The 25445-nt window shown below is 43.0% G+C and overlaps 4 protein-coding genes across 10 annotated transcripts in view; 1 reads left to right on the top strand and 3 right to left on the bottom strand.

Moving 5' to 3' along the window:
• Positions 1-755: 755 nt before the first annotated feature.
• dennd1c (DENN domain containing 1C) lies at positions 756-9559 on the bottom strand. Of its 3 annotated transcripts, none has more exons than XM_086210981.1 (23): positions 9399-9559; positions 8806-8870; positions 8232-8275; positions 8094-8143; positions 7884-8003; positions 7744-7813; positions 7571-7651; positions 7426-7491; positions 6360-6413; positions 6104-6214; positions 5200-5300; positions 4503-4548; positions 4306-4407; positions 4016-4141; positions 3749-3850; positions 3328-3415; positions 3202-3242; positions 3060-3110; positions 2936-2983; positions 2685-2792; positions 2402-2481; positions 2100-2310; positions 756-2023 (listed from the first exon to the last, which is right to left on the bottom strand). In XM_086210981.1, the coding sequence occupies exons 1-23, from the start codon at positions 9413-9415 to the stop codon at positions 1103-1105; spliced, it is 2703 nt and encodes a 900-aa protein (XP_086067107.1). In that variant the 5' UTR covers positions 9416-9559; the 3' UTR covers positions 756-1102. The 3 variants fall into 3 exon arrangements, with proteins under 3 accessions (XP_086067107.1, XP_086067108.1, XP_086067109.1); XM_086210982.1 differs by having other exon boundaries at positions 3202-3236; XM_086210983.1 differs by lacking the exon at positions 7426-7491.
• Positions 9560-11527: 1968 nt separating this feature from the next.
• LOC147257162 (tubulin beta-4B chain-like) lies at positions 11528-15216 on the bottom strand. The gene is made up of 5 exons (XM_086210978.1): positions 15001-15216; positions 13346-13454; positions 13155-13265; positions 12758-13002; positions 11528-12683 (listed from the first exon to the last, which is right to left on the bottom strand). Exons 1-5 carry the CDS (start codon positions 15055-15057, stop codon positions 11871-11873), a joined length of 1335 nt encoding a protein of 444 aa, XP_086067104.1. The 5' UTR covers positions 15058-15216; the 3' UTR covers positions 11528-11870.
• A 601-nt stretch (positions 15217-15817) lies between these two features.
• Positions 15818-22459, bottom strand: nthl1 (nth-like DNA glycosylase 1). 3 transcript variants are annotated; one of them, XM_086210975.1, is made up of 7 exons: positions 22339-22459; positions 21514-21756; positions 20133-20380; positions 19880-20050; positions 19291-19450; positions 18086-18191; positions 15818-17735 (listed from the first exon to the last, which is right to left on the bottom strand). In XM_086210975.1, exons 2-7 carry the CDS (start codon positions 21746-21748, stop codon positions 17444-17446), a joined length of 1212 nt encoding a protein of 403 aa, XP_086067101.1. In that variant the 5' UTR covers positions 21749-21756; positions 22339-22459; the 3' UTR covers positions 15818-17443. The 3 variants fall into 3 exon arrangements, with proteins under 3 accessions (XP_086067101.1, XP_086067103.1, XP_086067102.1); XM_086210977.1 differs by lacking the exon at positions 22339-22459 and adding an exon at positions 22278-22328 and having other exon boundaries at positions 21514-21704; XM_086210976.1 differs by lacking the exon at positions 22339-22459 and having other exon boundaries at positions 21514-22058.
• Positions 22253-25445, top strand: part of tsc2 (TSC complex subunit 2) — a 25170-nt gene continuing 21977 nt past the window's right edge. The window contains exons 1-5 of one of the 3 annotated variants that reach the window (XM_086210974.1): positions 22253-22640; positions 24637-24810; positions 24906-24992; positions 25062-25172; positions 25248-25395. In XM_086210974.1, coding sequence (XP_086067100.1) covers positions 24676-24810; positions 24906-24992; positions 25062-25172; positions 25248-25395 — 481 coding nt within the window. In that variant the 5' untranslated portion in view covers positions 22253-22640; positions 24637-24675. The remainder of the gene's footprint in view (positions 22641-24636; positions 24811-24905; positions 24993-25061; positions 25173-25247; positions 25396-25445) is intronic. The other 2 variants (XM_086210972.1, XM_086210973.1) reach the window with 2 other exon arrangements.

Below are 25445 nucleotides of genomic sequence, written 5' to 3'. Positions count from 1 at the left end.
GTCAGTGGTTCTATCAGGAGTTAAACTATCGTTTATACCTCTGACAGGCGTGTCTGTTTGGTCCCCCCAGCTGTCCGTCACCGTGGTGATGCAGGTGTTAATCCCACCTCCAGTGTCAGCTCTGAGCTGCACGGTAGCGTCCCTGCTCAGCTTGGCTCTGCTGCTGCTGATGTGTGTCATCAGGAAGAAAAGAAGGATGGAGGGAACATACAGGCCGAGCGCAGAGGAGAGGAAACAGGTTGGAGCTGCGGGTTCTGAGAAGCCCGGCCTGCCTCTACCGCTGCCCAAAGAAGAACGCCTCATATGATGTGGAAAAGAAGCCTCGCCTCCTTTTCCCACCATGTTCTGATTCGCTTTGTAAACAGGTGGACTGCAGCTGCTGCTACTGACCTCTGGGATTGTCATGTTTGTCTTTTACACCAACAATCTTTAGAAGCTGACTGTACCACGCCTTTTAATTCACTGTTGCCACAAATAGACTGATCAAACTACCAACTGTGTCACCTGTTTCACTCTACTAAACATTGCTGTACTCTCACTTCTCCTTCTGCCACACGAGGGACTCCAACTGAAGTATACTTTGGTGCTTGTACAGATCTAAGCCTGTTTATTCTGTATTTTCTGCATATTTATATAGAAAACATGTATTACCATTTTTGTTGTTATGAAGGACACTGATAAAAGACAGGGACTGTGATGCACTTTAAGAAGCTCAGTTTTGAAAAGATGATGAAGAGGACTGTGTTATTGGACACTGCATGATTTAATAAACCAAGATTGTGCACACTCAGTACCACAGCTTTCTTTCACTTATACTGGGGCATTAAAGGTGTAGGCAAAAGGTCATAGATGTTCAGAATGATTCTGTATTTGTTCTTGTTTTGAGCTGCAAAAAAAAAAAAAGTAATTTTCTGGATTTGTCAGTTTCTGTTGAAGTAGCTGATGGAGAAAAATGTCTCCCAACTTGAACAATGATGCTACACTGTCACATGGGCCATCAAGAAGTAGCTCATGCAATATGTTGTTTTCAAGGATGCAGATGTAGTTTTTTCAACTGTTTCATAGGTGCCTTAAAGAAGACATGAGGTGATGTGGCTTCTCATTAAGCTTCAAATCTCTTCTTAAGTTCAGACACCTTGACGATTGGTGGATCTTCCTCTTCCTGCACCTCAGAGCAGCTCTTAGCTTCTGACTGGATGTTTAAGTCACATGATATTTGAGCATTCACCCCACTATGAAATGTGTCATGGGGTCTCTCAGGTTCAACCGAGTTATTGGTCCTTGACTTCACCTGAGAGCTCTGGTTAGACATCTGAGCCTGGAAGCACGCTACAGTAAATCGCACATTCGGGGGAGAAAGGGTCACGTCCTTCTCGTCTCTCTTCACTTCTTCGGGCATGTTTTCATGGCCGGGAGGGGGTTTGGAGGCAGCGGCAAGGATCTGATCCCTGAAGGACCCTGACGCTGAGTTAAGGGTCGACGTTTCCTCCTGCACTTGCTCTTTCTCCACAGTGCTGGGATGATTATCATTCAGGGGATTCACTTTTTCCAGTTTGGTTGAGCTTTCTACAGTCTCTATACCCTCCACCTGCACGTTCTCCTCTCTCATTCCTGCTAAATCTTGCAGCGTTTTAATTTTTTCCCCATGATTTCCCTCAGCTGTCGAATTCCTCTGATTTAGCTCATCATTCCTTATTTCTCTCAACCTGTTATCCTCTTGCTGCTCAGCTTTTTCTTCAAGACCCTCTCCGCTGCTCTCAGGGTCCTCTGTCTTCCCATTTACTGGTACCTTCAATTGGTCCTGTTTTTCTCCAACCTCCCTCGGCCCCCCTTCTGGGTTGCATGCTGCCAGCAGGCTCTCTGTTCCCTCCCCATCTGGAGCGTTTACATCCAGGCTGAGTCCGTCAGAGTCCTCGGTCAGATCTGACACCTCCTCTGTGGTCTCCACATTCCAGCTGTGCAAGCTCTCACTGCCACTGATGGACAGACACAAGCTCTCCTGGCTGGGGTTGGCTGGACCAAACTTGAAAACACAACTATATCAGATATCCAAATAAATTTAAATATGTTTTTGTCTTTGAGTGTTGTCACAACTTTACCTTTGTAATGTAGTCATGACTGTCCGGTCCAAACAGATCCAGGCTACGTGTGCCATACAGCAGGCCGCGGTCGTGGAAGTTCCGGGTGCTGAGTGTGTCAAAGATCTCCCCAAGCAGATCCATCTCTTCTGGGTCACACAGCAATGAATCTTCCCCCTCATCTTCGTCCTTCTGGAGCTCAGTATCAGCGATCACAGGGCCGGACACAGCTCTGAATAGGACAGCACACACAGGTAAAGACATGCTTCATGCCTTTGTTCCTTGGTTTCTACATTCATCATCACGCTGTTTCTGGCTCTCACCCCTCCCATGCATCTCCAGCATCCACGCTGTCCTTGTCTCTGGTAACGCCAAGTTTGTGACCAGGCCGACGAGGACGTGACTGGCATGAGCAGACATATTTCCCCACCAGAAATTGATCAATAAAAGGTGCAAAACCACACACGCAAGAAGTGTAAAAGACAACAGAGTGCGTAGATGTTTTTATTAACTTTTTTTTAAATGATATTTATTATGCTCAAGCTGTAGTGTTATTATATGTCAGTGAGAGGTAGAATTATTTTTGAATGAATTTGTAGATCTCACCGTTCCAAAGTGCTGTGTGATTGGCAAGCGGTTCTGCAGGCAGTCAGACTGGGCACGGCGGTGTGATACAGATCCACCTCTCTGAAGGGTGTGTTTGTCATTGTTGGACTACAGCACACACACACACGCGCACGCACACATTTCAAATATTACGTCTGCCTAATTGTGAATCATCTGAAGCATGTAACCACACACACACACACACACACACACACACACACACACACACACACACACACACACACCCTCACCTTGTGCATCAGCAGGTGTTTCAAACCAGACCTTGCCAGACCTTTGGCCTGGGAAAAATAAGACATTAATAGTTTTGCAAACGCAGATGCAACACAAACCTCCCAGTTAATCCTTGTCACTCACCCTCACATTAGCTTTAGATTTCATGTTGAGGATGAGCGCTCCACCCCCTTTCTATCAAAAATAAACAAACATTAGAGTTATACTTTCCACCAAGATGTGAAGAAACTAAATGTTTGTTTCAATAAAGCTGAAAAGATCTTACCTTTAGATTACCAACTAAGTGATGATAAGATTTGCCTATACCTGCAAACAGACATCAATATCATACAGTAAGAAATGCGATTTATTACTAGAAGAATAAAGGACGCACACACACACACACACACACCTGTTGTTTCACACTTAAGGATCTCCTCTTCAAACAGGTCATCTGGTTCTTTCCCCTTGTTCAGAACATCCAAACGGTCATCAATGAACTGAAAAACATTTATTTGATCAAGATACTGTGGCTCCACTGACAGAACTTTGCACTCTCAAAAAACAAACTCTGCTGATGTGTAAAAATGATGGCAGACAAATGATTTATATTCACAAATTAGAGATCAACTTTGTAAATCCTGCATGCTCTCACATAACTATATGTACAGTGACAAATGGCAGCTTGGTCCCTGAAACTCATCTTTCTACCAACAACAGCATCAGGAAAAAGCAGACACTGAGGAACCTGCAACATTTCACCCTTCAGGAGCTATTTTCTCATGGTTTACTGTTATTTGTCCAGCAGAGGGCAGTAAGGAGTCAGAGTATACCTGTTTGAAACACTGTAATTGAACAGCACTCTGTAGAAAGTGCCTCATACTTGGCGACTTGTGATCAAGAAACAGCTCCTGACTGAACCATATTTCACTTTCCTGCAAAATTTGCACACAAACACAGAAGAATAAGGCCAACAGATACATTTAACTCAGGCGCAGTGTCTGAACATAAGGTGGAGCAACAAAATGACACTTTAAACTGGTATTGTAATTATTACTGCAAGTGTAAATACTACATGTATAACAATATGATTGACTCACCATTTGTCCCTGCAATGCATCCCTGTAGCCACCAAACAGCAGGGACTGAGCTCTCAGGAAGGCTCTGGAGACACCGCAACCAGCAGACACCGAATGGCGCTTCAAACACACCTTCAGCTCAGACATCTGGCAACATATACAGGGTTGTTTTTTTTAGATTTATATCTGTACCATTACTGTAATAAACATGCCTCAGATTCATGTTGAAGTTTTTAACCCCTCTCCGCCTGACTGAAGTCATGCTTTCCTTATAATCACACAGGAAAACTAAACTCTTGAGTATTTATTACCACATCTGAAGGTATTTTCTTGATGTCATCAAAGGGGTTTTCCAGCGTGTTTGTGTCCACATTCAGAATGACAGCTTCCTCCAACCCTCGACTCCTCACCCTCTGTCATGCACGTGCGCGCGCACACACACACACACACACCATCAGGACTCTGCAGACACGTGGTGGGTCGCAATGTTTCTGTCATGACTGTTTACCTCCAACAGACTGGTGTGGACTCCTATTAGGTACGGCATCGGTGCACTGTAATGTCCAATAATTTGTCAGTCCATTATAGAGATAGACGTATAAATAGGACAGACAGACGGACAATAAGGCCAAAAATATCTGGACTCCTTTGTCATTTCCTCTGTTCTGCACTGTTTCCTTGTTTGGGCCCTGTTGTATACTATACTAATACTACTATTGTATTTATGTTTGTTTTTTCGTGATGATTTTGTTTTGTTGATTGATATAGTAACCCTACCTCTGGATATTTTGTTGGCTGCCTGAATCTGATCCAGCATCAATAATCTGACTGTCAAATACTCAATTAAAAGTGGTGAATATAATGTTGTCAAATTTAAAGTGATACAGTAAATTTTTTTTCCTGGTTCTCTGTTTTAAGAGCTTGTCTTGTCTCGCTTTGATAATTTAATGACTTTTTGGTTATTTGTCCATTTTCATAGCAGCAAATTCTCTTGATTTCTTTCAGAACCAAAGCAACAAAAAAAATCAGTATTCAGTATCAATAATTGTTGGGATTCCTGGTGTTTTTACACAGGTGAGCGCGTGTGGAATGAATTTTTTCACTATTGTGAAATTGTCCCAACTATTTTTGATCACTTGATATGGTGTATAAAGAAGGCTGGATTGATGGATGGATGGATGGATGGATGGATGGATGGATCTCACCAGCAGTAGTCCAGCAGGTGAGGTGGTAGGACAGGGATGAAGATGTGTTGCCAGTACATGGGGTACAGCGTAGCACTGAGTGCATGCACACAAGCCGTCAGCTACACAAAACAGTTAAAGGTGAAAGATTGAAGAGAATTGAAAAGACATGAGTTTTCATCTACAGTCTCAGCAACGCACCCAAGCCAACACCTGCTGTAATAACCACAAAAATCAGCTACACACATGTGATGTGCAGGCTCAACATCACTCTGTTTTCTCCGTGTCTTCTTGTTCTTGTCATTGTCACCTTTGACCTTCACCTGTAATGCATCGTTCTGTTTTTTTCAAGGGTTCCTTAACGTTTTTACAAATACATTTCCATGGCTATTCCACGAGGACAATTGTCATACATTCTCTGAAACTTCTGTTTCCACATGAACTGAACGGAGAAAATCATGTCTAAATGGAACATACCTAAATGAGCTCCATGTTTGAGGTAACACTGACATGTATTTGAAAAAAACAATTTTCATTTGAATGATCTCAGTCGACTTTAATTAATATACTCTATTATTCAGATTTTATGAGGATAATATCAATGACTTTCCTGGCAATTTTGGCTTTTATTATTTAATTAGAATTCATGACAAGCTACATGGTTAAACAATTCATTGAAATTTTCACAGTTTCCATCTATGAAGAAAATTTCAATGACTTTTCCAACATTTTTTTGTTTTTAATCATTTTTGAGGACCTTTCAAGGCCTGGACATTGCTTTTTTTAATGACTTTTCTGGGTCTTTCATAACCATATGAACCCTGTTTATAAATTAAAATAGAGGATGAAGTGGTCATGTGACTTGAAATCAAAAGGAACTTGAAGTAAATTATACTAAAAAAAAAGGGGGGGGTGTGGGACTTACAGTACTGAGTTTGCTAGCAAAAATGAGGATGCGTCTCTCAAACAGCATGCTGGCAAAGAGCTGGAGCAGGTTGCCGGCATCCACTGCCACAATCAACTCAGTCAAGTTCCTCTGGTAAACACACACACACACACACACACACACACACACACACACACACACACGCAGATACAGCACAACAGTCTGAAAAGGTTAAACATTATCCAAAAATATTCTGAGCAGGACTTAAGGTAGAATCTAGACGCTAAATACTCACATTTTCAGGGATAGAGGGGAGACTTCTGGGGTCTGGAGCAATGAAGTATGGAATCTTGTCAAAAACAATTAAGGGTGATCATCATTGGGTATGTGGAAATGTAAAGGTTGAAATGTTTTAGATTTGTTTCAACATCATAGTCACAATGATGCTTCACAGCTAACAGGAATCAGACATTAGCTTTCCATTCCAAAACTCAGTATCAATTAAAGAAGGGCAGACGGTAAATTGTAATATTCCTGATTTTCATCGTGTCAAGGCATTTGTTTGACATTTTTGCTAGTAACACACTCTTCTGGCATGCAGATCTGCCACTTTGTTTCAGGAATTAACTGTTCACTCTCTTCATAGTCTATCAAATCTCTATTTTAGCACGAATAAAGAACTGAGCTGCAATCTAATGAATCATAACTTCAATTGTAGTTTCTCTGAATACTCCATTTTGGAATGAAACGCTTCACATACCAAAACCTGCAACATCCATTCAGCTGAGGCTTTGAGACAAAAAGAAGCATTTCTTCCTGTTGTATTGTTCAGTCACTGGTGAAGTTGATTGGTCCAAAAGTCACAATCAGTTTCAACAATTACCGCAGGAGGTGTTTAGTTTGATTGGTATATTTAAATGATGAGAGGGGTGAATGACAAGGTTTTAGTCCACACATATCAGATTTAAAGGAACATGCCAGTTTTAGAGGAAATACACTTGTCAATCTTCTCCAAAGCCCCACAAGAAGATATGGCCTTGTCTCCTCAGTGTGTGTATTAGGGAGACCTGCGGAAAAGAAACTGTAGTTGATGGGATGTATTAGCATACCCCCATCAAATGCTCCCGTCTCCAAAATGGTCTTTGCCTGCATAGATATAACTAGAGATGTGCCTAGCATTTGCTATGAAAGACATCCCAATTTTGGAATCAGACTGATAATCAGAACTACTTTCGTGTATTCCCAAGAAAGTTGGAGTATTCCTTAAACCATCAAGCACAGAAGGAGGAAATTTCCCAGCTGGATTTAGGCTTCCTCTGCTTGACTGTTATTCCAGTCTTCAAGACCCCAGTGGGACTCACCCCCTCTTGTCCCCCTAGTTGTCCAACAGGGTAGGACACCTCTGTGCTGACCAAAACGTGCTCTCCCTCAGAGAAAAACACAACATTCTAACCACCGGCAGAAATAAAGTTAAATGTGCCTCCTAGATGTTAAGTAGAGACTTACCATCTGCAGAGTGACAGATCCAGCTGCCAGCGGTATGGGCTGCTCGTAGAGGGCAGACAGCAGCACTCGCAACTCATTAGCCTGCTGACAAGAGTTCACGTCAATGCTGGTCATACAAGCTTGTGTGCGCTAGATGAGGAAGAGGGGCAGAAAACTCACGCACGCTCACTCACCTGACCTTTACAGAGGTAGTCAGCTAGGTTGTTGAGGAGTTTGTAGAAGACTTCAAACCATGGCAGGTAGCTGTAATAAAACAGTGTTAAAATTGTGGCTCAGCTTGACGTGAGAGAGTACCTTCCTCTACCACATGTACCTGAGTATGCAGAGACAGGTCTGAGTGCTGCTGGTGAGACGACAGAAGCCAAAGCGCTGGCATCCTTCAATATCCGTCAGAGCAAAAGTAAAGTGCTGCACGGCTACTCCTTCCTTTACCCTGAACCAACAGACAAGTAAGCGAGAGGTGAACACAGAAAAGTAGACGCAACAAAGACGATGCAACAAAGGCAATCATAGCAGATCAAACCTTTGGCTGTCATACGGGAAGCAGAACCTTGACAATGTTTGACAAGACTCCTAGAATGAAAGAGACATCCCAACGTTATATATCCTATTATATCAATTTGATGATAAATGCGTACATTTCAAGAGCAAGAGCCGCTACCTCATCACTGAAGTCCTCCGGAAACTGAAAAATTACACTTGGATCTGGAACATTAGAATATATGAACACAGAAATGAATCTGCTACTACACATCTTCTCAAAACTGATTTCACTCAGAATAGAGTTTTTAAACGACTTAGTCAGTCAGATTAACAGATAACATTCCTGTCTGATTCAAAATACTCTAAACAGACTGTGGTTTATCTGATCACGCAACACAGGAAGTGTGAGCAATTCTCAGCAGTGCAGATATCCTCAAGTACAAATATTATACTTAATCATTTCATAAGAGTATGAGTATGCATATACGTATATATATGTTTTGTTTTTTTCTTATATTCAGCCAACCAGTCCTTGTCATGTGTGATGAATGACAAGAGTGAGGAGTCACAGGAAAGTATTTGAGGAACGATTTTAATCAACTTCTCTGTTTCTGACAAATTACTCTGCACGTATCAACTGTTCTGTATTAGACGACACGCTACGCTACGCATACAATAGATCGGCTGACAGAGAAGCTGGGAAACAGTGTTTTTTGGAAAATTCCAAGTAGGGAAACAAAACTAGGACTTACCTTTGTCTCTGGCTATGGGATAAGTTGCCTCGAAGAATAAATTGAAGGTTCGCTCAGGGTTTTTTCTGATAGGAGAGAGGTTCGCAGCACTGGTGTGAGATTACAGTGTGTTGACCACCGTGGACATTAAAAACACTTTGATAATCCCTGAATTAAACATTTAGCATCATTAATCGACTTAGATGCCGGTAGGTTTTCATTCTTTTTTCATTTTTTTGGTCATTCTGCAGTCGATTCCTAAACAAGGCCTTCTAACCCAACTCAATCTGTTCTTTAGGAAAAATCATTTTGTCTGTGATAAGTCAGTGTGGCTCATTGATTTTGCTCTTAAACATGCATTTAGGGACAGTGGTGAACCTCCTTTGTGGGTGATCATGTCTACAGAAACATAAATGCATTAAATATTTAAATATAGTGTGTTTGAAATGCTCCTCTTTGAACAAGTCTACCTCTGAGTCTATCGCCTCTTGTCGAGGGCAATAGAGTTGCTGCAGGAAACTTCCTGCACACTTGTGAAAGGAAGTGACAAAAAAACCACAAGAACAGAGTGACAGGCAGAGAGATGGCGATCAAATCTGACAATGTGAACTTACTTCAGTCTGGAGCCCATACTGTCTCAGTGTGACTGTGTCCATGTGTTTGTCCAGGACGGAAGAGCTCCTCAAGAGGTGCGTGGGATTAAAGTCCTACCTCTGATGTAGCAGGGAAGTATAAAAGAGGGCCAACAGCAGCAGCAGCAGCAGCAGCAGCCGTCTGCACCATCAGCAAGAGAGTGACAAGACACTTCCTGCTTTCTGTCAGTGTTGTGTTAGTGTGCTTATGTGATGTCTGCTATAAGGCCACCTCTACTGATGCCAAGCAGCCAAATCCACCTACCCTTTGAGTATAAATATTTTGCATCCAGCCAGACAACTCTGAGCCAAATATGAACATATATGGATCATAAACTGCATGAACAGCTGCAGGAAGAATCGAGGTTTATAAATCAACACATGGTTGGTTTTCACTCAGCTACAGGATAAGAGTTACTTTATGGATTAATACTTATGTTGCTATATCTTATTTTTCTTTCCATCTTCTTTAACTATAATTCTACTCATTTTAGAGTAAAAACTTTGAACATTTATATATGATTGAATGTTTTAGTATGTTTGAATTTGTGCCGAGTGCACTGTATAGCTTGTGTTTTAATCATTTATAAGCATTTACAGGTTTTTACCGCACCCTCTCATACATGTATCAGAGATTGTGCCCACAAACTCAGCCAGAAAACTGGGTGTCATGATTGATGACCAGCTGACCTTTAAGGTTCATGTGGCCTCAGTTTCTCGGTCTTGCCGTTATACCCTCTACAACATCAGGAAGATCAGACCCTTCCTGACCCAACAGACCACACAGATTCTGGTTCAGGCTCTTGTCATTTCACTCATTGACTACTACAACTCTCTTCTGGCAGGCCTCCCTGCATGCTCATTCAAGCCTCTGCAGATGATCCAGAATGCAGCAGCACGTCTGGTCTTCAACCAGCCCAAAAGGGCACATGTCACCCCGCTGCTGGTTTCTCTTCACTGGCTTCCAGTGGCAGCCAGAATCAAATTCAAGGCACTTCTCTTGGCTTACAAAACAATCACAAGAACGGCTCCAGCCTACTTGGAATCCCTGATCCAGGTCTACTCTCCTTCTCGGCCACTACGCTCTGCATGCGAAAGATGCCTGGTGCTTCCAGCCCAGCGCCGCTCCAAATCTCTAGCCAGACTCTTTTCTTCTGTTGTTCCCAAATGGTGGAACGAACTACCCAACTCTGTGCGTTCTGCTGAGTCCCTTTCTACTTTTAAGAGACAATTGAAGACTCAATTGTTCAGAGAGCACCTCGGCACTTAACCTGACTCTTCTCCTCTTTGTCCTGTGGGGTAGAATAAGTCAGAGGGTCCAAGACCCAGCACTTAGTGATTATGTAGCACCAACTGTGTTGTGTGATGTTGTATGTTTGTCAAAAAAAAAAAGAAAAAAAAAGGGGGGGGTGACACTTCTTCTGCCACTAGATGGCAAGACCAGTGACCAAATCACAACTGAAGCACTTTTGCGCTGACTATGGGTTTTTCCTTAAGTCTGAATTCTTGCTTGTGTTGTACGTCGCTTTGGACAAAAGCGTCTGCTAAATGAAATTGTAGAATTGTAGAGTGTATTTCTCCTTTGTATTTCTTTTTTATTTTTATGAGTGAAATAAAATAAATTGAAAAGCATTCCTGCCAGTAACACACTAGAACTACAACTGCCTTGGACAATGTGTTGGTGCAGTTAATGTAGATATATGGGAAACTGTGGCAAACCATGTTGGTCACATTTTCGGTGTCTGTCAGCAGGATTACGCAAAAAGCTATGAGGCATAATTTCACCAAACTTGGTGGAGGAGTGCAGAAGGAACTCCTCTAGTTTTATATCAAAAGACTTCCTCTTATCTAGTCCGACTTTTTTCAAGGAAATGGTATATTAACAGTAAGACGAGAGCATTTTGTGTGAGAGGTTGAATAGTGGAAGAGTGCAGATTGACAATAAAGACCTCATTCTGCCTCCGTGTGGTGCTCAAACTAAACTGCCCGATCTGTTGACAAACCTGGGTCTCCATTCTGGTTGTCATTGTACATTCTCAAATGCACTAATAAGTTTGTGCTTTTTCATAACATTTTAATATAAATCACACTGAAGAACACACAACGAGATGTTTTATTCCCCAATAAATTTATTTCCAGTTAATGTCAAATTAGACAAATGATCAGGTGCCATTCAAGTGAACAGTTATTGAGTACTTGGCCCAGGAATGTTTGATGAGGATAAATGAATATGAACAGAAAGCTACTGACAAAAGACCACGAGCACACCTGTGTTAACTCTACTGGACCACTGAGATGGGAGGGACAGCTCAGTGCAGTGAATCCTACTCTGGTGGGAGGAAAAGAGGAGAGAAAACCGGAGTAAGAGAAGGAGAGCAGAGCAGGACTGACGTGCGTGGATGGATGGAGTCATTAGGAGTGCAGATGAGAAATGATAATTGAGTGAGTTCAGCCTCAGGCCACCTCCTCCTCGCCCTCCTCCTCAAACTCCCCCTCCTCAGCTGTGGCGTCCTGGTACTGCTGGTACTCCGACACCAAGTCGTTCATGTTGCTCTCTGCTTCAGTGAACTCCATCTCATCCATGCCCTCACCTGTGTACCAGTGGAGGAAGGCCTTGCGGCGGAACATGGCGGTGAACTGCTCAGAGATGCGTTTGAATAGCTCCTGGATGGCCGTGCTGTTGCCGATGAAGGTGGCAGCCATCTTGAGCCCGCGGGGTGGGATGTCACACACAGCTGTTTTGACATTGTTGGGGATCCACTCGACGAAATAGCTGCTGTTCTTGTTCTGCACATTCAGCATCTGCTCGTCAACCTCCTTCATGGACATTCGACCGCGGAAAACGGCAGCCACGGTCAGGTAACGGCCGTGGCGGGGGTCACAGGCGGCCATCATGTTCTTGGCGTCGAACATCTGCTGAGTGAGTTCAGGCACAGAAAGGGCTCTGTACTGCTGGCTGCCCCTGCTGGTGAGTGGGGCGAAGCCTGGCATGAAGAAGTGCAGACGGGGGAAGGGCACCATGTTGACAGCCAGTTTACGAAGGTCAGCATTGAGCTGGCCGGGGAAACGCAAGCAAGTTGTCACGCCGCTCATGGTTGCAGAGACAAGATGATTGAGATCCCCGTAAGTGGGTGTGGTTAGTTTAAGGGTGCGGAAGCAGATGTCATACAGAGCTTCGTTGTCGATGCAGTACGTCTCGTCTGTGTTCTCGACAAGCTGGTGGACAGATAGCGTAGCGTTGTAGGGCTCCACTACTGTGTCTGACACCTGAACACAAACAGGAAACGGTCAGAGGGATGACTGTCAAGGAAATGGACAAATATGGACTGACATGGCTGTACCTTAGGAGAGGGAACAACACTGAAGGTGTTCATGATACGATCAGGGTACTCCTCACGGATCTTGCTGATGAGCAGCGTTCCCATACCGGAGCCAGTGCCTCCACCCAGGGAGTGCGTAAGCTGGAAACCCTGAAGGCAGTCGCAGCTCTCAGCCTCCTTCCGCACTACATCCAGGACTGAGTCCACCAGCTCAGCTCCCTCTGTGTAGTGACCTTTGGCCCAGTTGTTGCCTGCTCCACTCTGGCCTGGGAGGAGACGGCTCATTACATCAGTTTACGTTCAACAGCAATTAGTCACCTGACTACAAATCATGATCCCTCTCATGTGCTGCTAATTACTGTTAGCTTATCAAATCAAATCAAATCAAAAGATAGGCGAATGTGTAGGGATCGTATACCAAAGACAAAGTTGTCAGGTCTGAAGATCTGTCCAAAGGGGCCGGAGCGAACAGAATCCATCGTTCCTGGCTCCAGATCCACTAAGATGGCCCTGGGCACATACTTTCCTCCTAGAAAACCAGTAATCCAGTTTATAGAAACATCCACTTCACATTAGTGTGGTTTGCGTTTGTGTTTTGACAACCCCCACCTGAAGCCTCATTATAGTAGACATTGATTCTGTCCAGCTGCAGGTCGCTGTCGCCATGGTAGGTTCCTGTTGGGTCAATGCCGTGCTCATCACTGATCACCTCCCAGAACTACAGAAGAACCATCCGGGTTAGTAAAGGCACACATACATGATATCTGAGTGTCTCAGCACATATGTTAACGTCACAGTCCTGAAACAAAATGTTTATCTGGGACTATTTTAAACGGAAGAATGTCCACTGCTCTTCATTACTTATGCCAAGGAGCTTTCAGGTGCAGCACAGGCCAAATAATACTCAGCAACATTTTGGGATGGATTGAGGTTGCAAAAAACAAAAAGTAATTACAGTTTGTTTGTTTTTTTATTTACGACGGATTTGGCCGACGGGCTGCACGGTGGTGCAGTGGTCAGCACTGTGGCCTCACAGCAAGAAGGTTCCGGGTTCGAGTCCCGGCTCGGGCGTGGGATCTTTCTGTGTGGAGTTTCCATGTTCTCCCTGTTCCTGCGTGGGTTCTCTCTGGTACTCCGGCTTCCTCCCACGGTCCAAAGACACCAAGAGAGGACTAGGCTGATTGATACTCTAAATTGACTGTAGGTATGAATGTGAGTGTGAATGGTTGTTTGTCTCTGTATGTTGGCCCTGCGATGGACTGGCGACCTGTCCAGGGTGAACCCCGCCTCTCGCCCGTAGATGCTGGGATAGGCTCCAGCCCCCCCGCGACCCTTACTAGTAAGGAATAAGCGGAAGATGACGATGGATGGATTTGGCCAACATCACCTTGGAGTAGTGTAATTTGTGCAGCCATTATTTTTATTAATCATTTATTATTCTTTTTAAATTTTGAGATATCTATTCCTATATTTGTTTATCTCATTTTAATTCTATTTTATTTGATTTCCTTTTTTTAAATTTCTGGTGTACATAAGTCTGAAATTAATCTACTGTCTAAACCATTTCGGTCATATCGTGATATCACTTATCTGTTAAGAAATTTGAAAACCATGACATAGATAACGTTTTGGACAGGTTAAAGCTTTATTCCACACCTTGGGTTGCAAGACTGGTTTTTCTCACTCTCAGTCGTTAATGACCAAATGATTGACAGATTAATCAACCATGCCTGTATTGCCATGAAGTAAGTGTGTGTGTGTTTTTTTCTAGTTGATACATCTTCTTTAACAAGTCAGTCATTGAAGCAAGGAAGGGAAACTTATAAATATAGAGACCGAATCTTAAAGAAATATATGAGAATGTGTTGAAAAGCTTCACGGCAGTATGTGCCATCTGTCTGGGCCACACCCCTCTCTCACACACACGCACGCACACACGCACGCTCACACACTGTGTTTAGTCATTAATTTTCTCCCAAAGCTCCTTCTGATTAAACCCCAGACCACCGCAGTGATAGAGGGTCACTGGACGCGGTGTATCTGTTGTACCATTTAGAGGGGGATCGAACCGGCGACATCAGCCGGGCTGTCTCCGCTTGCCGCCGCCCATCCTAAATGATGCTATTGTGCGCTGCACTTACACAACACACACTGCTATGTTGATGACCTAGTTAGACTTTACCATGAATAGAAAGGCCTCTTCACTCAAATTCAATCGCATACCACAGAAATGAATGAGTGGGTCTGAGCGCATGTTCTCCTACCTTGGCTCCAATCTGGTTCCCGCATTGGCCGGCTTGCAGGTGCACGATCTCACGCATGTTGCGGCGGAGTGGTGGGTGTCACGGTGGGCTTGCTGCTGGAGAAAGACGGAAAGCTGCGGCTGCTGGTACTGTGCAGGCCCTGCCGGCTCGGTCGGTAGACTGACTGAATGGCGGAGGACTGTGGTGTCGTCGTTACTAAGCTCGCCCGTACCTCGATCCGCGGCTGCGCCGTTCCGCCCGGTGCTGCAGCATGACGTCATCTCCATGGCAACCGGAACCGGGCACGGCTAGAACACTGGTTTGGCAGGTCTGGACTGGCTAAGGCAGAGCCGACCAGACACCACTTCAAATGCATCAATTTACGTCCCTTAAAACTCCAGACGCACGTGAACTCTAGTCCCCATATAAAGTGTGTGTCATTGTGTGTGTGTGTGTGTGTCCATATCATAGCAGACTAGACTAGACTGGCTGACAACGCCGATGTTTCGTCTATTGTACGATATGAATATTTGAATGGATAAATGATCATTTATCTCAATAATTTCCATATCACCTAACCCACTGACTCCAAATCGGAACCACATATCACCAGACTGGGCAAATTCTTTTCATTTTTTGATCAAATATATTAATATTTTATCTGAAAACTAATCATTTTTCATTGGCTTCAATGTTCTATGGCCCAGTGACTACAAATTAATGCTGGATACATGAACATGTTCAGTTTGCTACAGATTTATTGAGGTGTAATGTAAAACAGAGGAGACACTAAAATGTATTATAAGCCATTTTTTCTCCAATTTCACTCCCAAATTTGAGTGACTGTCACATGACCTTCAAGTTATAAAACGCCCCATTTAGTTTCCATTCCAATAGGTATTTTATTAATGTTTTAGTGCATTCACAAACAAAATGCTATGAGATCAATTTATTCAAATTCTTAATTATATTTTCACTGGTATGGGTAAGTAAGTATGTAAGTATGGAGTTACCAGGAATGATAATAATTTTGTATAATTAAAACAGCAATTTCTTGGCGGTCTTCTCAGTAGAACACCCGATGATCGAAGCAATCATTCAGAGGTTCTCTATTCGTCATCTGTCTGCCAGCACTTGGGGAAACTGAGTACGAGTCCAGTGTTTTCTGTGACAGGCCTTTTTACCAAGTAGAAATTTCAGCTTTTTGCAGTGAAACACATTCAAGATGGCACTATCCCAGGAAGCCTTCACAGACGAACTCCATACCACCAGAGCTGGGACAACTAATGGATACGCTTGATGTTATGAATGAAACCTTCATGGTAATAGATTTCAGTAAAAAAACAAACACAAAACAAGAAATAGCATGGTAAAGTAAGATCGAAGACTAAAAATTCAGATCAAAGTAAAATCCACATCTTAACAATGCTCTCATTGCACGAGAGCTTGAACTAAATGCAACATCATGATGTAACTGATTCTACAGCTGAAGCAGTGCTGCTGACTAATGCTACAACAATGTGAACCAGGAGTTAGTGTAGTTTTTCCACAGGGTTTGTGCTTTAGTTGTAGGAGTTACTTCCAGGCCAGCTGCACAATTTCATTCATGCGTTTCTGAACATATGAATACTTGAACTATCACGCCTTTAGAATATGAATTGAGGTTCTTTCAAAGTCAACTGCTGTGTAAGTTCTCTGGTTTCACATATGCTTATTTGGACGAGCTTAATGTTACATTCTTAAAACACATGGACTGCTTGATTTCTTTTGGAATGTTTGTTTTGCATAATTAGTTAATGTTTCCTTATACACAGAAAGTGAGTTTTACTTACACTTGGAGAACTTTCAACAAATTAAAAGAAGTTGGCAGGTGATACACTAAAGCATTTTTTGTCAGTGTATTATCTTGTCAGGTTCCCTCGGAGTTAAAGAAACAAAGTGCCTCCTCTGGAATCTGGAATAAAGGACAATCTTTATTTGAAGAGGCAGAAAAACAGCAGAACAGATTTTTTTAAAAATCTCATATTAAGTGTAAAATACTGTCATGTATGCTTATGTGGGGATGAAAATAACATTCTTTACTGAACCATATACAAAATTTAGCTTAAAAAAACTGTACATTTTATCAAAGTGTAAGTGTGCATTTTATAATTGGTTGAACAGAATGTGGTCACAGCTTGAGGAGGTAGATGGAGGTTTTGCACCCCGATAGCGACTGAGGAGCCATGTTTCAGAGTTGGTCCCTGTTTTGTTTGTGTTTCGCAGTGGGACAACACACTCCTGTGACACGCAGTCCTGCTGCTGGTTTCAAGACGTAAAATATAAACATGTCGCCTCAAATCTAGAAAACACAGATGGTAAAAAAAAAAAGAAAATGAAAAAGATTTCTGGGCAGCAAAATTAGTACAGTAGATTTGTCAAGAATATGTATGATGCATTTTGGTAATCACGAGTCCAAGGGGCATCAGGGGTTATTCCTGCGTTTTGGCCTCCGTCTCTGTTTGACAGGATTAACGGGTTTGGGATCCTCTTCTACTCTCTGATCCTTATCAGCAGATTCAAGCCCATATTCGCTCTTTGCCTTGAACGGAGATGCTGGACTTGGAGAGCGAGCTTTAAGCCTCTTGGCAGGAGAGGTTTTGTGAGCAGAGGGGCAGCTGTGCTGGTTCAGACACATGGAGCACAGAGGGTTGACGGGCACACACACCTGCTGTCCGAAACCTACGAGCAGCCAGTTGATCTCACTCCACAGTTCCCTGCAACACAAGCTGACTTTACACAGTGACAGAAAATGACATCCACGTGTGCATCGTATTGTCCCTTGATATCAGTCCCAGCATGACAATGACCACAAAGATCATTATTTTTGTGTAATCCATCAAAATTGTTGACAGAGAAAGAATTTTGATCAGGTATAACTATTTTGGCAAAAAACAATAAAATATAAAAAGAATCTCTTATTCTTCTGATCACTTATTTTAGTCATCTTCTGTGAATCAAGGATCATTATTAGAGAGTTAGCATTACCCACCTGGGTGGCGCTGATCTTTTCAAGTCTGCGTTAATGAGGTTGTACGAGTCATCAGTCAATTACAACAGCAGTTACCTGGGTAACCACTCCTCTAGGGCTTTGCGCGTTTCCTCTGGGGTCTTGGTCGGCTTCCTGAGCCAGCCCAGCCTGTTTGAGATGCGATGCACATGCGTGTCCACACCTGGGAAAAGATCAGCAGCATTAAGTTGTCATTCTTATGCTGCATCCTGGAGTAGACATCACCAAAGCATCACAAACTGGCTTTACTGCTGATAGAGCTGAGACAAAAACATGAACTTGCAGCAGTTTGAATCAGGGAATAATCATTTAGGTCACTTGTTGAGCAAATTATTACAGAGTTCTTTGTTCGATGTCAAGCTGTGAAAGAGGATCAAAGCGTTGCCTTGGGCCTCAAAGATAGGTCTTCTGACCTCACGAAGATGGTTTTCCTCCTTCATAACTTCTTGGTGACTCCAGAATTCAGAAAACACCCAAAAAAAAAAAAAATTTTAAGCTTGAAGCTTATGGTGACAGACTACGAACACAATCACATCCGTCCCAAACTTTTGTTTACAAACTTCTGTTGGCTTTTGATAGTTGTAAATAGACCTTTTGAGCCCAATTCAATTTCCCAACGTGTGCTAGTTTTTGTGGTTTCAGTCCTGAGCGTACAGCTGGATAATAAGACAGAGATTATACCTGATGATGCATTTGACAGTTTGATTATTGGTTGGTCTCCTTCAGCTTCAAGCTTAATATATGTGGCTGGCATATTAAGAATTCTGGAGTCACCAAAATTTTTCATTAGTGAAAGACACCTAACAATGAGTCATTGAAAGGCAAATTAGACCTTTAGATTCTCAAGACATGTTAAGGACCTTGGCAGAGGTCTGTGCATTCTGAGCGCACTTCAGGTTTCATCCATTTTAAATAACCTACTGAAGATAAAACCAGAGACTATTCTCCTAACAGGTTCTCAGTCTTAAATGCCTGAGTAAGGCCCTGAATTTCTTTTATTTCCCCTTTAATTTGTAACATAAATCTTACTTTGATGCCTGTAACTTGAGGATAAATGTGTCGTATTTATGTCAAATGCCAAACTGGCCCAAGAACATTTGCCAGCGGTGACTACGGGGTGGTACAACACAGCATGAGCTAGTGTGACAACTGTTACCTTTGGCCCACTCGCACCGTATGTGAATCAGAGATGCTCCATTGGACACGATTTCTGTTTCATGTGACGTAAGGGTGATTGTGCGTGCTCTGACTGTGATTCCCACCTATGCCAGAGACTTTGTCCCAGGCGATGTTCATGGCAAGGTGAGCCATCTTGGGTCCAACTCCTGGCAGGCGAACAAGCCCCTCCACACTGTCTGGGATGTCACCTCCGAAATCCTGCTTCAGCATGGCTGCTGTCAGCTTCAGAAACTTCACTTTGTTCTAGAGCCGACAGAAGGGTGAGAGCTAGGATTGCACGATAATACAGGCATGTCATCATAACGCATGATATAAGTTATTTTCAATAATTCCTGACAGTTTGATGCGCAAATATTAGCAATTTGGCTAAAATTTCTTCTTTGATGAGGAAATGCTGCAGTAAATATATTCTTTATAGGATTTTGCAAATGTTTTAGAAATTGTGAAAAACACAACATTCAAATTCACAATGTTTACATATTTTTCACTATGTACAAATATGCAAACATTATACAAACTTATTTCATCCAGATGATACTGACATCTGTAAATATCAAGCAAATGAGTTGCACTATACCTGCAAAAACTCCAATACTGCATGCATTGTTAATGAGAGCGTGAAAGGCCGTCTGATGTAATCGTGTTAAGTGACATATTGTTACTCCACGTTACCCTCCAGAAGCCGACAGGGTAGATGAGTTTCCCCAGTGTGTCATCATCGGTAGCGAGGAGGTTCTCAACTGTGCAGCCGTGAGCTCGGAGCTTATGCATCGCTGTTGCCGTCACCTGGTCCTTGGTCTGACTAGACAGCATGAGCGACACCAACACCTGGAAACGCCTCACCTGCGCCCACACAGAAAGCAAAGACGTGTTGTGATGGAACAGTTAGTACAGACTTGTTTTAAAGAGTGAAATGTGAACTGACATTTGCAGGCGCCTCTGTGTCGTAGCATTTTTCAGCTCCCATGTTATCTACAGGTGCATTACGGCTGCTCCTCATCTCACGGATGTAGCCTAACTGTCTCCTCCAATCAGGAGGTTCCCAGTGCTCTCTCTTTAGTGGTGAAATCCCTCCATCGTTGTCATATTCCACCTTCAGCTGTCTCCTACTGCGGCGGTGCGGAAGAGCATCTGTTTCTATTTTTGGCTGTTGGAGGAGTTCATGGGTACCATCTGAAGGAGTGCAAAAGAGAGGGAAGGAGGAGAGTCTGAAGACGCACAACAATACACTCAAGCTTGCATTAAAGAGAGTATATAAAAATAGTGTATAAACAATTTATATATACACACATATGTTTACAGACTTCTCAAATAAAAGTAAGGTGTTACTTTTCTAAATTCTCAATAGTTACATGGGCTTTTCAGTATGTAAAAGCTATGGATATCATATAAGCTAGTTTTTATACAGACAAAGTCAACATTGATAAACTTGGTCAAAACTCCATCCATCCATCAATTGTCTTCTGTTTATTCCTGTTAGGGCTGGAGCCTATCCCAGCGGCTACAGGGTTCACCCTGGACAGGTCTCCAGTCCATCACAGGGCCAACACATAGAGACAGACTGTACTATATTTAGAGTATCAATCAGCCTTGTCCCCTCTTGATGTCTTTGGACTGTGGGAGGAAGCTGGAGTACCAGAAAGAACCCAAACAGGAACAAGGAGAACATGGAGACTCCACACAGACATATCCCGTGCCGGAGCCGGGACTCGAACCCAACACCTTCTTGCTGTGAGGCGACAGTGCTGACCACTGCACCACTATGCCTAAACTCACATAGACTAAATATCCCTTACTGTACATCCCTACTTTTTTCCTAACGGCTTTAATCCTGAACTAAGCACTAACCAGCTGTGATTGCCATCGTTATGAAACAGCTACGAGTGGATCTTGAATTTCTGTTTTACAGCCTGCAAGTATAAAAACGCATCTTAAATTGGAGGAGACTTCAACCTGGACTGGCTAGCAGCTCCCAGCTTTGTTCAGAACCATTTGTGGGTGTTATTTAACCAATCATCAAATACTCTTATAAATAAATGTACTATTGGTTAAGTTTTACAGACAGGAAGAAAAGCTTTCTGTCTACGTGCTGTTCCTTCTCTGGCATGTATCTATCTTTGAAAACCTGGGTGAAGAAGTACAAGATCGGAAACCAGGAGTTACACAGCTCATCTTCCTGCCTGCAAGACTAAATTGAGGGGTATAAAAAGTCAACATATCATTAAGAACGTAGTTTTGCATATATATGTATATTTAGTAAAAGAAGCCCAACATTCATCAGTAAATCTTTCTGTATACATTATTACCGGTTGATGGGCTGGCTGAGTAGGGTATCTGCTCCGAGATCCTCGACTCTTCTTCCTCCTCCTTCACCGCCCCTGTAGAAGCTGGACCACCACCACTCTTTGTTTTGGTGGTAAGTCTGGAGCTGAGAGAAGCCGCAGGTGTGCAGCTGACTGCTTGATTACCTGTCCGCGAGACAACCTTGCTGCTGTGCCTGAAATAAGGCGACGTCATGGTCAGACACCGGCCGGGCTGCATCCCGCTCCCTTGTGAAACACGGCGATGAAGTTAGTTTGTTATTGGTCACTTTCTGGACGGCGTAGAAGACGGCAAGAATCGTTATCGAATCTATAAACTGACAACATACTGTCATTTATGATTTTAGTAATTAAAAGGTTAATGCAAAACTAATATAGGAAGTTTTCTTGACAAAAAGAAATGTTTACTAACAAAACTACCAGGGCTTTGTGGTTACTACACATTATATTATTAGAGACAAACTTCCACTCATGAATTTAATAACAACACTCCAGTTCCTTTTTCCTCCCTCCAAAGACTTTTACTTCGTTATGTGTTGGTAAACTACACCATCCCGGTAGATGCTATTTATTTTAAAACCTGGGTGTGTTTTTCCCCCCTTTCTATGCTTTATTTTATCGCCACTCCAATAGCGAACTAACTTCCGCACCGTTTTGGCTAGTGTAGCTTGTTAGCTATTAGCTAGAGTCTAGCTAGCAACAAGCTAGTCCCGGCCTTTGGCTCAGGGCTCAGTTTCAGTAAAGCTCACCTGCCTCTGCGCATGCCCAGTTTTCAGCTGCGGAACACCGTCACGACCGATAAATACGTACCTGTGGTTTATGAGGCTCAAAATTTTTCAATAGATAATCAGACGATCACAGCTCGCCTTTAGCTTCCGCAAAACTACGTTTCCCATCAGTGAGCGGGGTAAACGTGTTTTTGTAGGAAGTGTCCCTGTCAGAGCATTTGTGTCATCCGGTTGAATTGTGGAGCACTCGGGGGGGACGAGCTTCCAGCAGCATATAACCTTACCGATTCAAGTAAATGCACGTCGTCAGACGGTACCGTCGGCTGCATAGAGACGAAGTCGTTGCTGAATGAAACCGAGAGAGAGAGAGTCAACTTCACTAAGGTGAGAGCGCTGGGGGACGAGGGGGGAGGCGTTTTTAAGCTACCAGTCATTGGAATACCAGCGAGGAATGCTAACCCTTGATAGGCAATGTAAAGCATAACATTAGCTATCGGGTCCGGAGCGCCTTGGTGCTGTTCTCCCCTTCCCACCATCCATGTCTGTAATGGTAAATGTGAGCTGATATTGTGACCTTGCACCGACGTGATTGTTTTGTTGTAGTTGTTGTTGTTATTGGAATGAAACAGAGCAGTCGTTGTCTGGCTGCTCACCTCACCTCCCCTCCCCTCCTGCCTGCTGCTGTCTCTGACAAGTCCACATGACAGAACATTTTTCAAATTTGCCCTCTGGCTGTACACATTTACAGGCTGATGATCGCGGTGTTGGGTGGCTTTAAGGGGCTGTTTAACTAAATGACCTTAGGGTGCTTGTTTGGATTTTAGTTGAGCAATATTTATTTGTGGTTTGCTTTAGATTACAGTTATTTTATATTTGTGTGACTCTTTGCAAAAACTCTCAAAGGTATGTCATATATATATATATATATATATATACACACACACACACATATATACATATATAACATGCACATACAGACAGAATTACACCACAAGAGGACACAAGTGGGGTTAATTTTTACTAAACACCGGAATTTCATGATTGAATGGTGTGTGTTGTAGACATCATAGTCAAAATTGGATTACACCTGCAGGTTTGTTTCCCACTCTCATTCAGGTGAGTCCAGATATTATTCATGCATGTAGTTTAGCTCATGTTAATTAACACACGTATACAGTTCTGTCATTACATTGGGATAGGAGTGTTTTTGTGGGAGTGGGATGGGGCAGGAATGAAAACCTGCTCCCGTGCCATGCAGTAACATCTTGGAAACACTATTAAAAAAGATTTGAATGTTGTAGATTGTTGACAGCATTTTGTAATGTGTTTGAGTCGATCTCTGAGAATCTTGTGTGCTAACAAATACAGGACTTGTTGTTGCTCCTGCATGCTTTTGTCAACATTTATATATTGTAGAGCTCCATCAAATATTCCGTCAAAGAAAACTAAATCCCAACTATTTTCATAATCTGTTTATAATCTCAGCCTGTTTTCAAGCAAACACTTTCTCTTTCCAAACTATGAATAGCTGTTTTTTTGTCATTTACAACAGGAAATCAAATGGGGAAAAGAAGCAAAATGCTGATTAGCATTTTCATAACATTCTTTGTGTTTACAGTCTCTGAAATTCAGTGATGCAGATCAGTTGGTGATGAAAATAATGATTTGCTGCAGCCCCAGTGTGTTGTTCTATAACTTTATGTTAAACATCCTCGAACTGCAGTTAGCATGCACATATACTGCTGTCTGACAGAGCAATCTTCATCATATGCTGCAGTCTTTTGTTGAGTAGAATCAGAATCCGGATGTGGATCAGCACCATCATGGTGATACCGGATTTGTGATTAAGACAAAATTGGCACGATTTCAATGTTCTCTCTCTCTCTCTCTCTCTCTCTCTCTCTCTCTCTCTCTCTCTCTCTCTCTCTCTCTCTCTCTCTCTCTCTCTCTCTCTCTCTCTCTCTCTCTCTCTCTCTCTCTCTCTCTCTCTCTCTCTCTCTCTCTCTCTCTCTCTCTCTCTCTCTCTCTCTCTCTCTCTCTCACACACACACACACACACACACGGTCTTGCTTGTGGGGATTTTTAAAATGCAAAAACAAATCGTGGAACCATCATGTTGAACAGCCGAGTCTGGACCAAGACCATCCATCCATCCATCCATTGTCTTCCGCTTATTCCTATTATTAAGGGCTGGACCAAGACCAGCTCTAGTGATATATTTATAATATCTATAAATATCTATAGCTGCTACCATCCATCTTAAGGCCAGCTGTTAATCATCATCCTACTTAGAAAATCTGGCTCATAGGTATTGAATTTAGAAATGACATAGTCCAGACTAAGTGTTTGTGTGTGTGTGTGTCTGTGTGCGTGTGTCAGTCCTAGCCCGTCCAGTCCACTGTCCTACCAGGGTGGGCCATGAATAAACAACCAAGCAAGGAGAGTCTCAAGGAAAGGGTGAAGGGGATCTTTGGGTTGGGACCCCCACGTCCACCAAGCAAACAGAGTGAAAGCAAACTCTCCGAGTTCATCATTACTACTGACATCATCAAGGTACGTTCCTACCCTCAAACTCACCATATTCTTCATTTGTGTTGCATCATGCTTTGGGTCCTGTCATGGCTGTCCTCTTTGCCTGTGTATTTCAGGAGCTCCACCCAGACTGTGGTCTAAGCAACCGCATTCGCATGATGAACCACGTCTGTGATCTTGCCAAAACAAAAAAATTTGAGGAGGTGAGTGTGGTAGTGGTGTGACGTGTGATGAAGGAGCGCATGTAAACACAAGCGTTGTGTGTATTTCAGCATGCTGTGGAAGCTGTATGGAAAGCTGTTGAGGACATGCTGACCCCAGAGCAGCCACCAGAGGCCAGACACGCTGTCCTTCAGCTCCTCAGGGCCATTATACAGGGACAGGTAAACACATTCAACATATATGAAATGTTTAAATGGCTCTGATCATTTCTTAAGTGAGTCTGTGTTTATGTGAAGGGTGAGCGGCTGGGCCCTCTGAGAGCCTACTTTTTCAATGTGATAAGAGACTACCAACCCTGCAATGAGGACCTCTCAGATAGGCTGGAAGTCTTCAAAGCCCTAACGGAGAACGGGAAGGACATCACATACCTGGAGGAGGACATAGGTTAGTCATGAGACTATACTGCAGTTCTGAAAAACTGTACTGACTTAGTG

The sequence above is a fragment of the Aulostomus chinensis genome, chromosome 8, assembly GCF_037954235.1.
Source record: "Aulostomus chinensis isolate RoL2024-O1b breed Wild chromosome 8, RoL_Achi_v1.0, whole genome shotgun sequence".
Taxonomy (NCBI): Eukaryota; Metazoa; Chordata; class Actinopteri; order Syngnathiformes; family Aulostomidae; genus Aulostomus; species Aulostomus chinensis.
The sequence above is the reverse complement of the archived record's forward strand: the minus strand, read 5'-3'. Positions and strand labels throughout refer to the sequence as shown.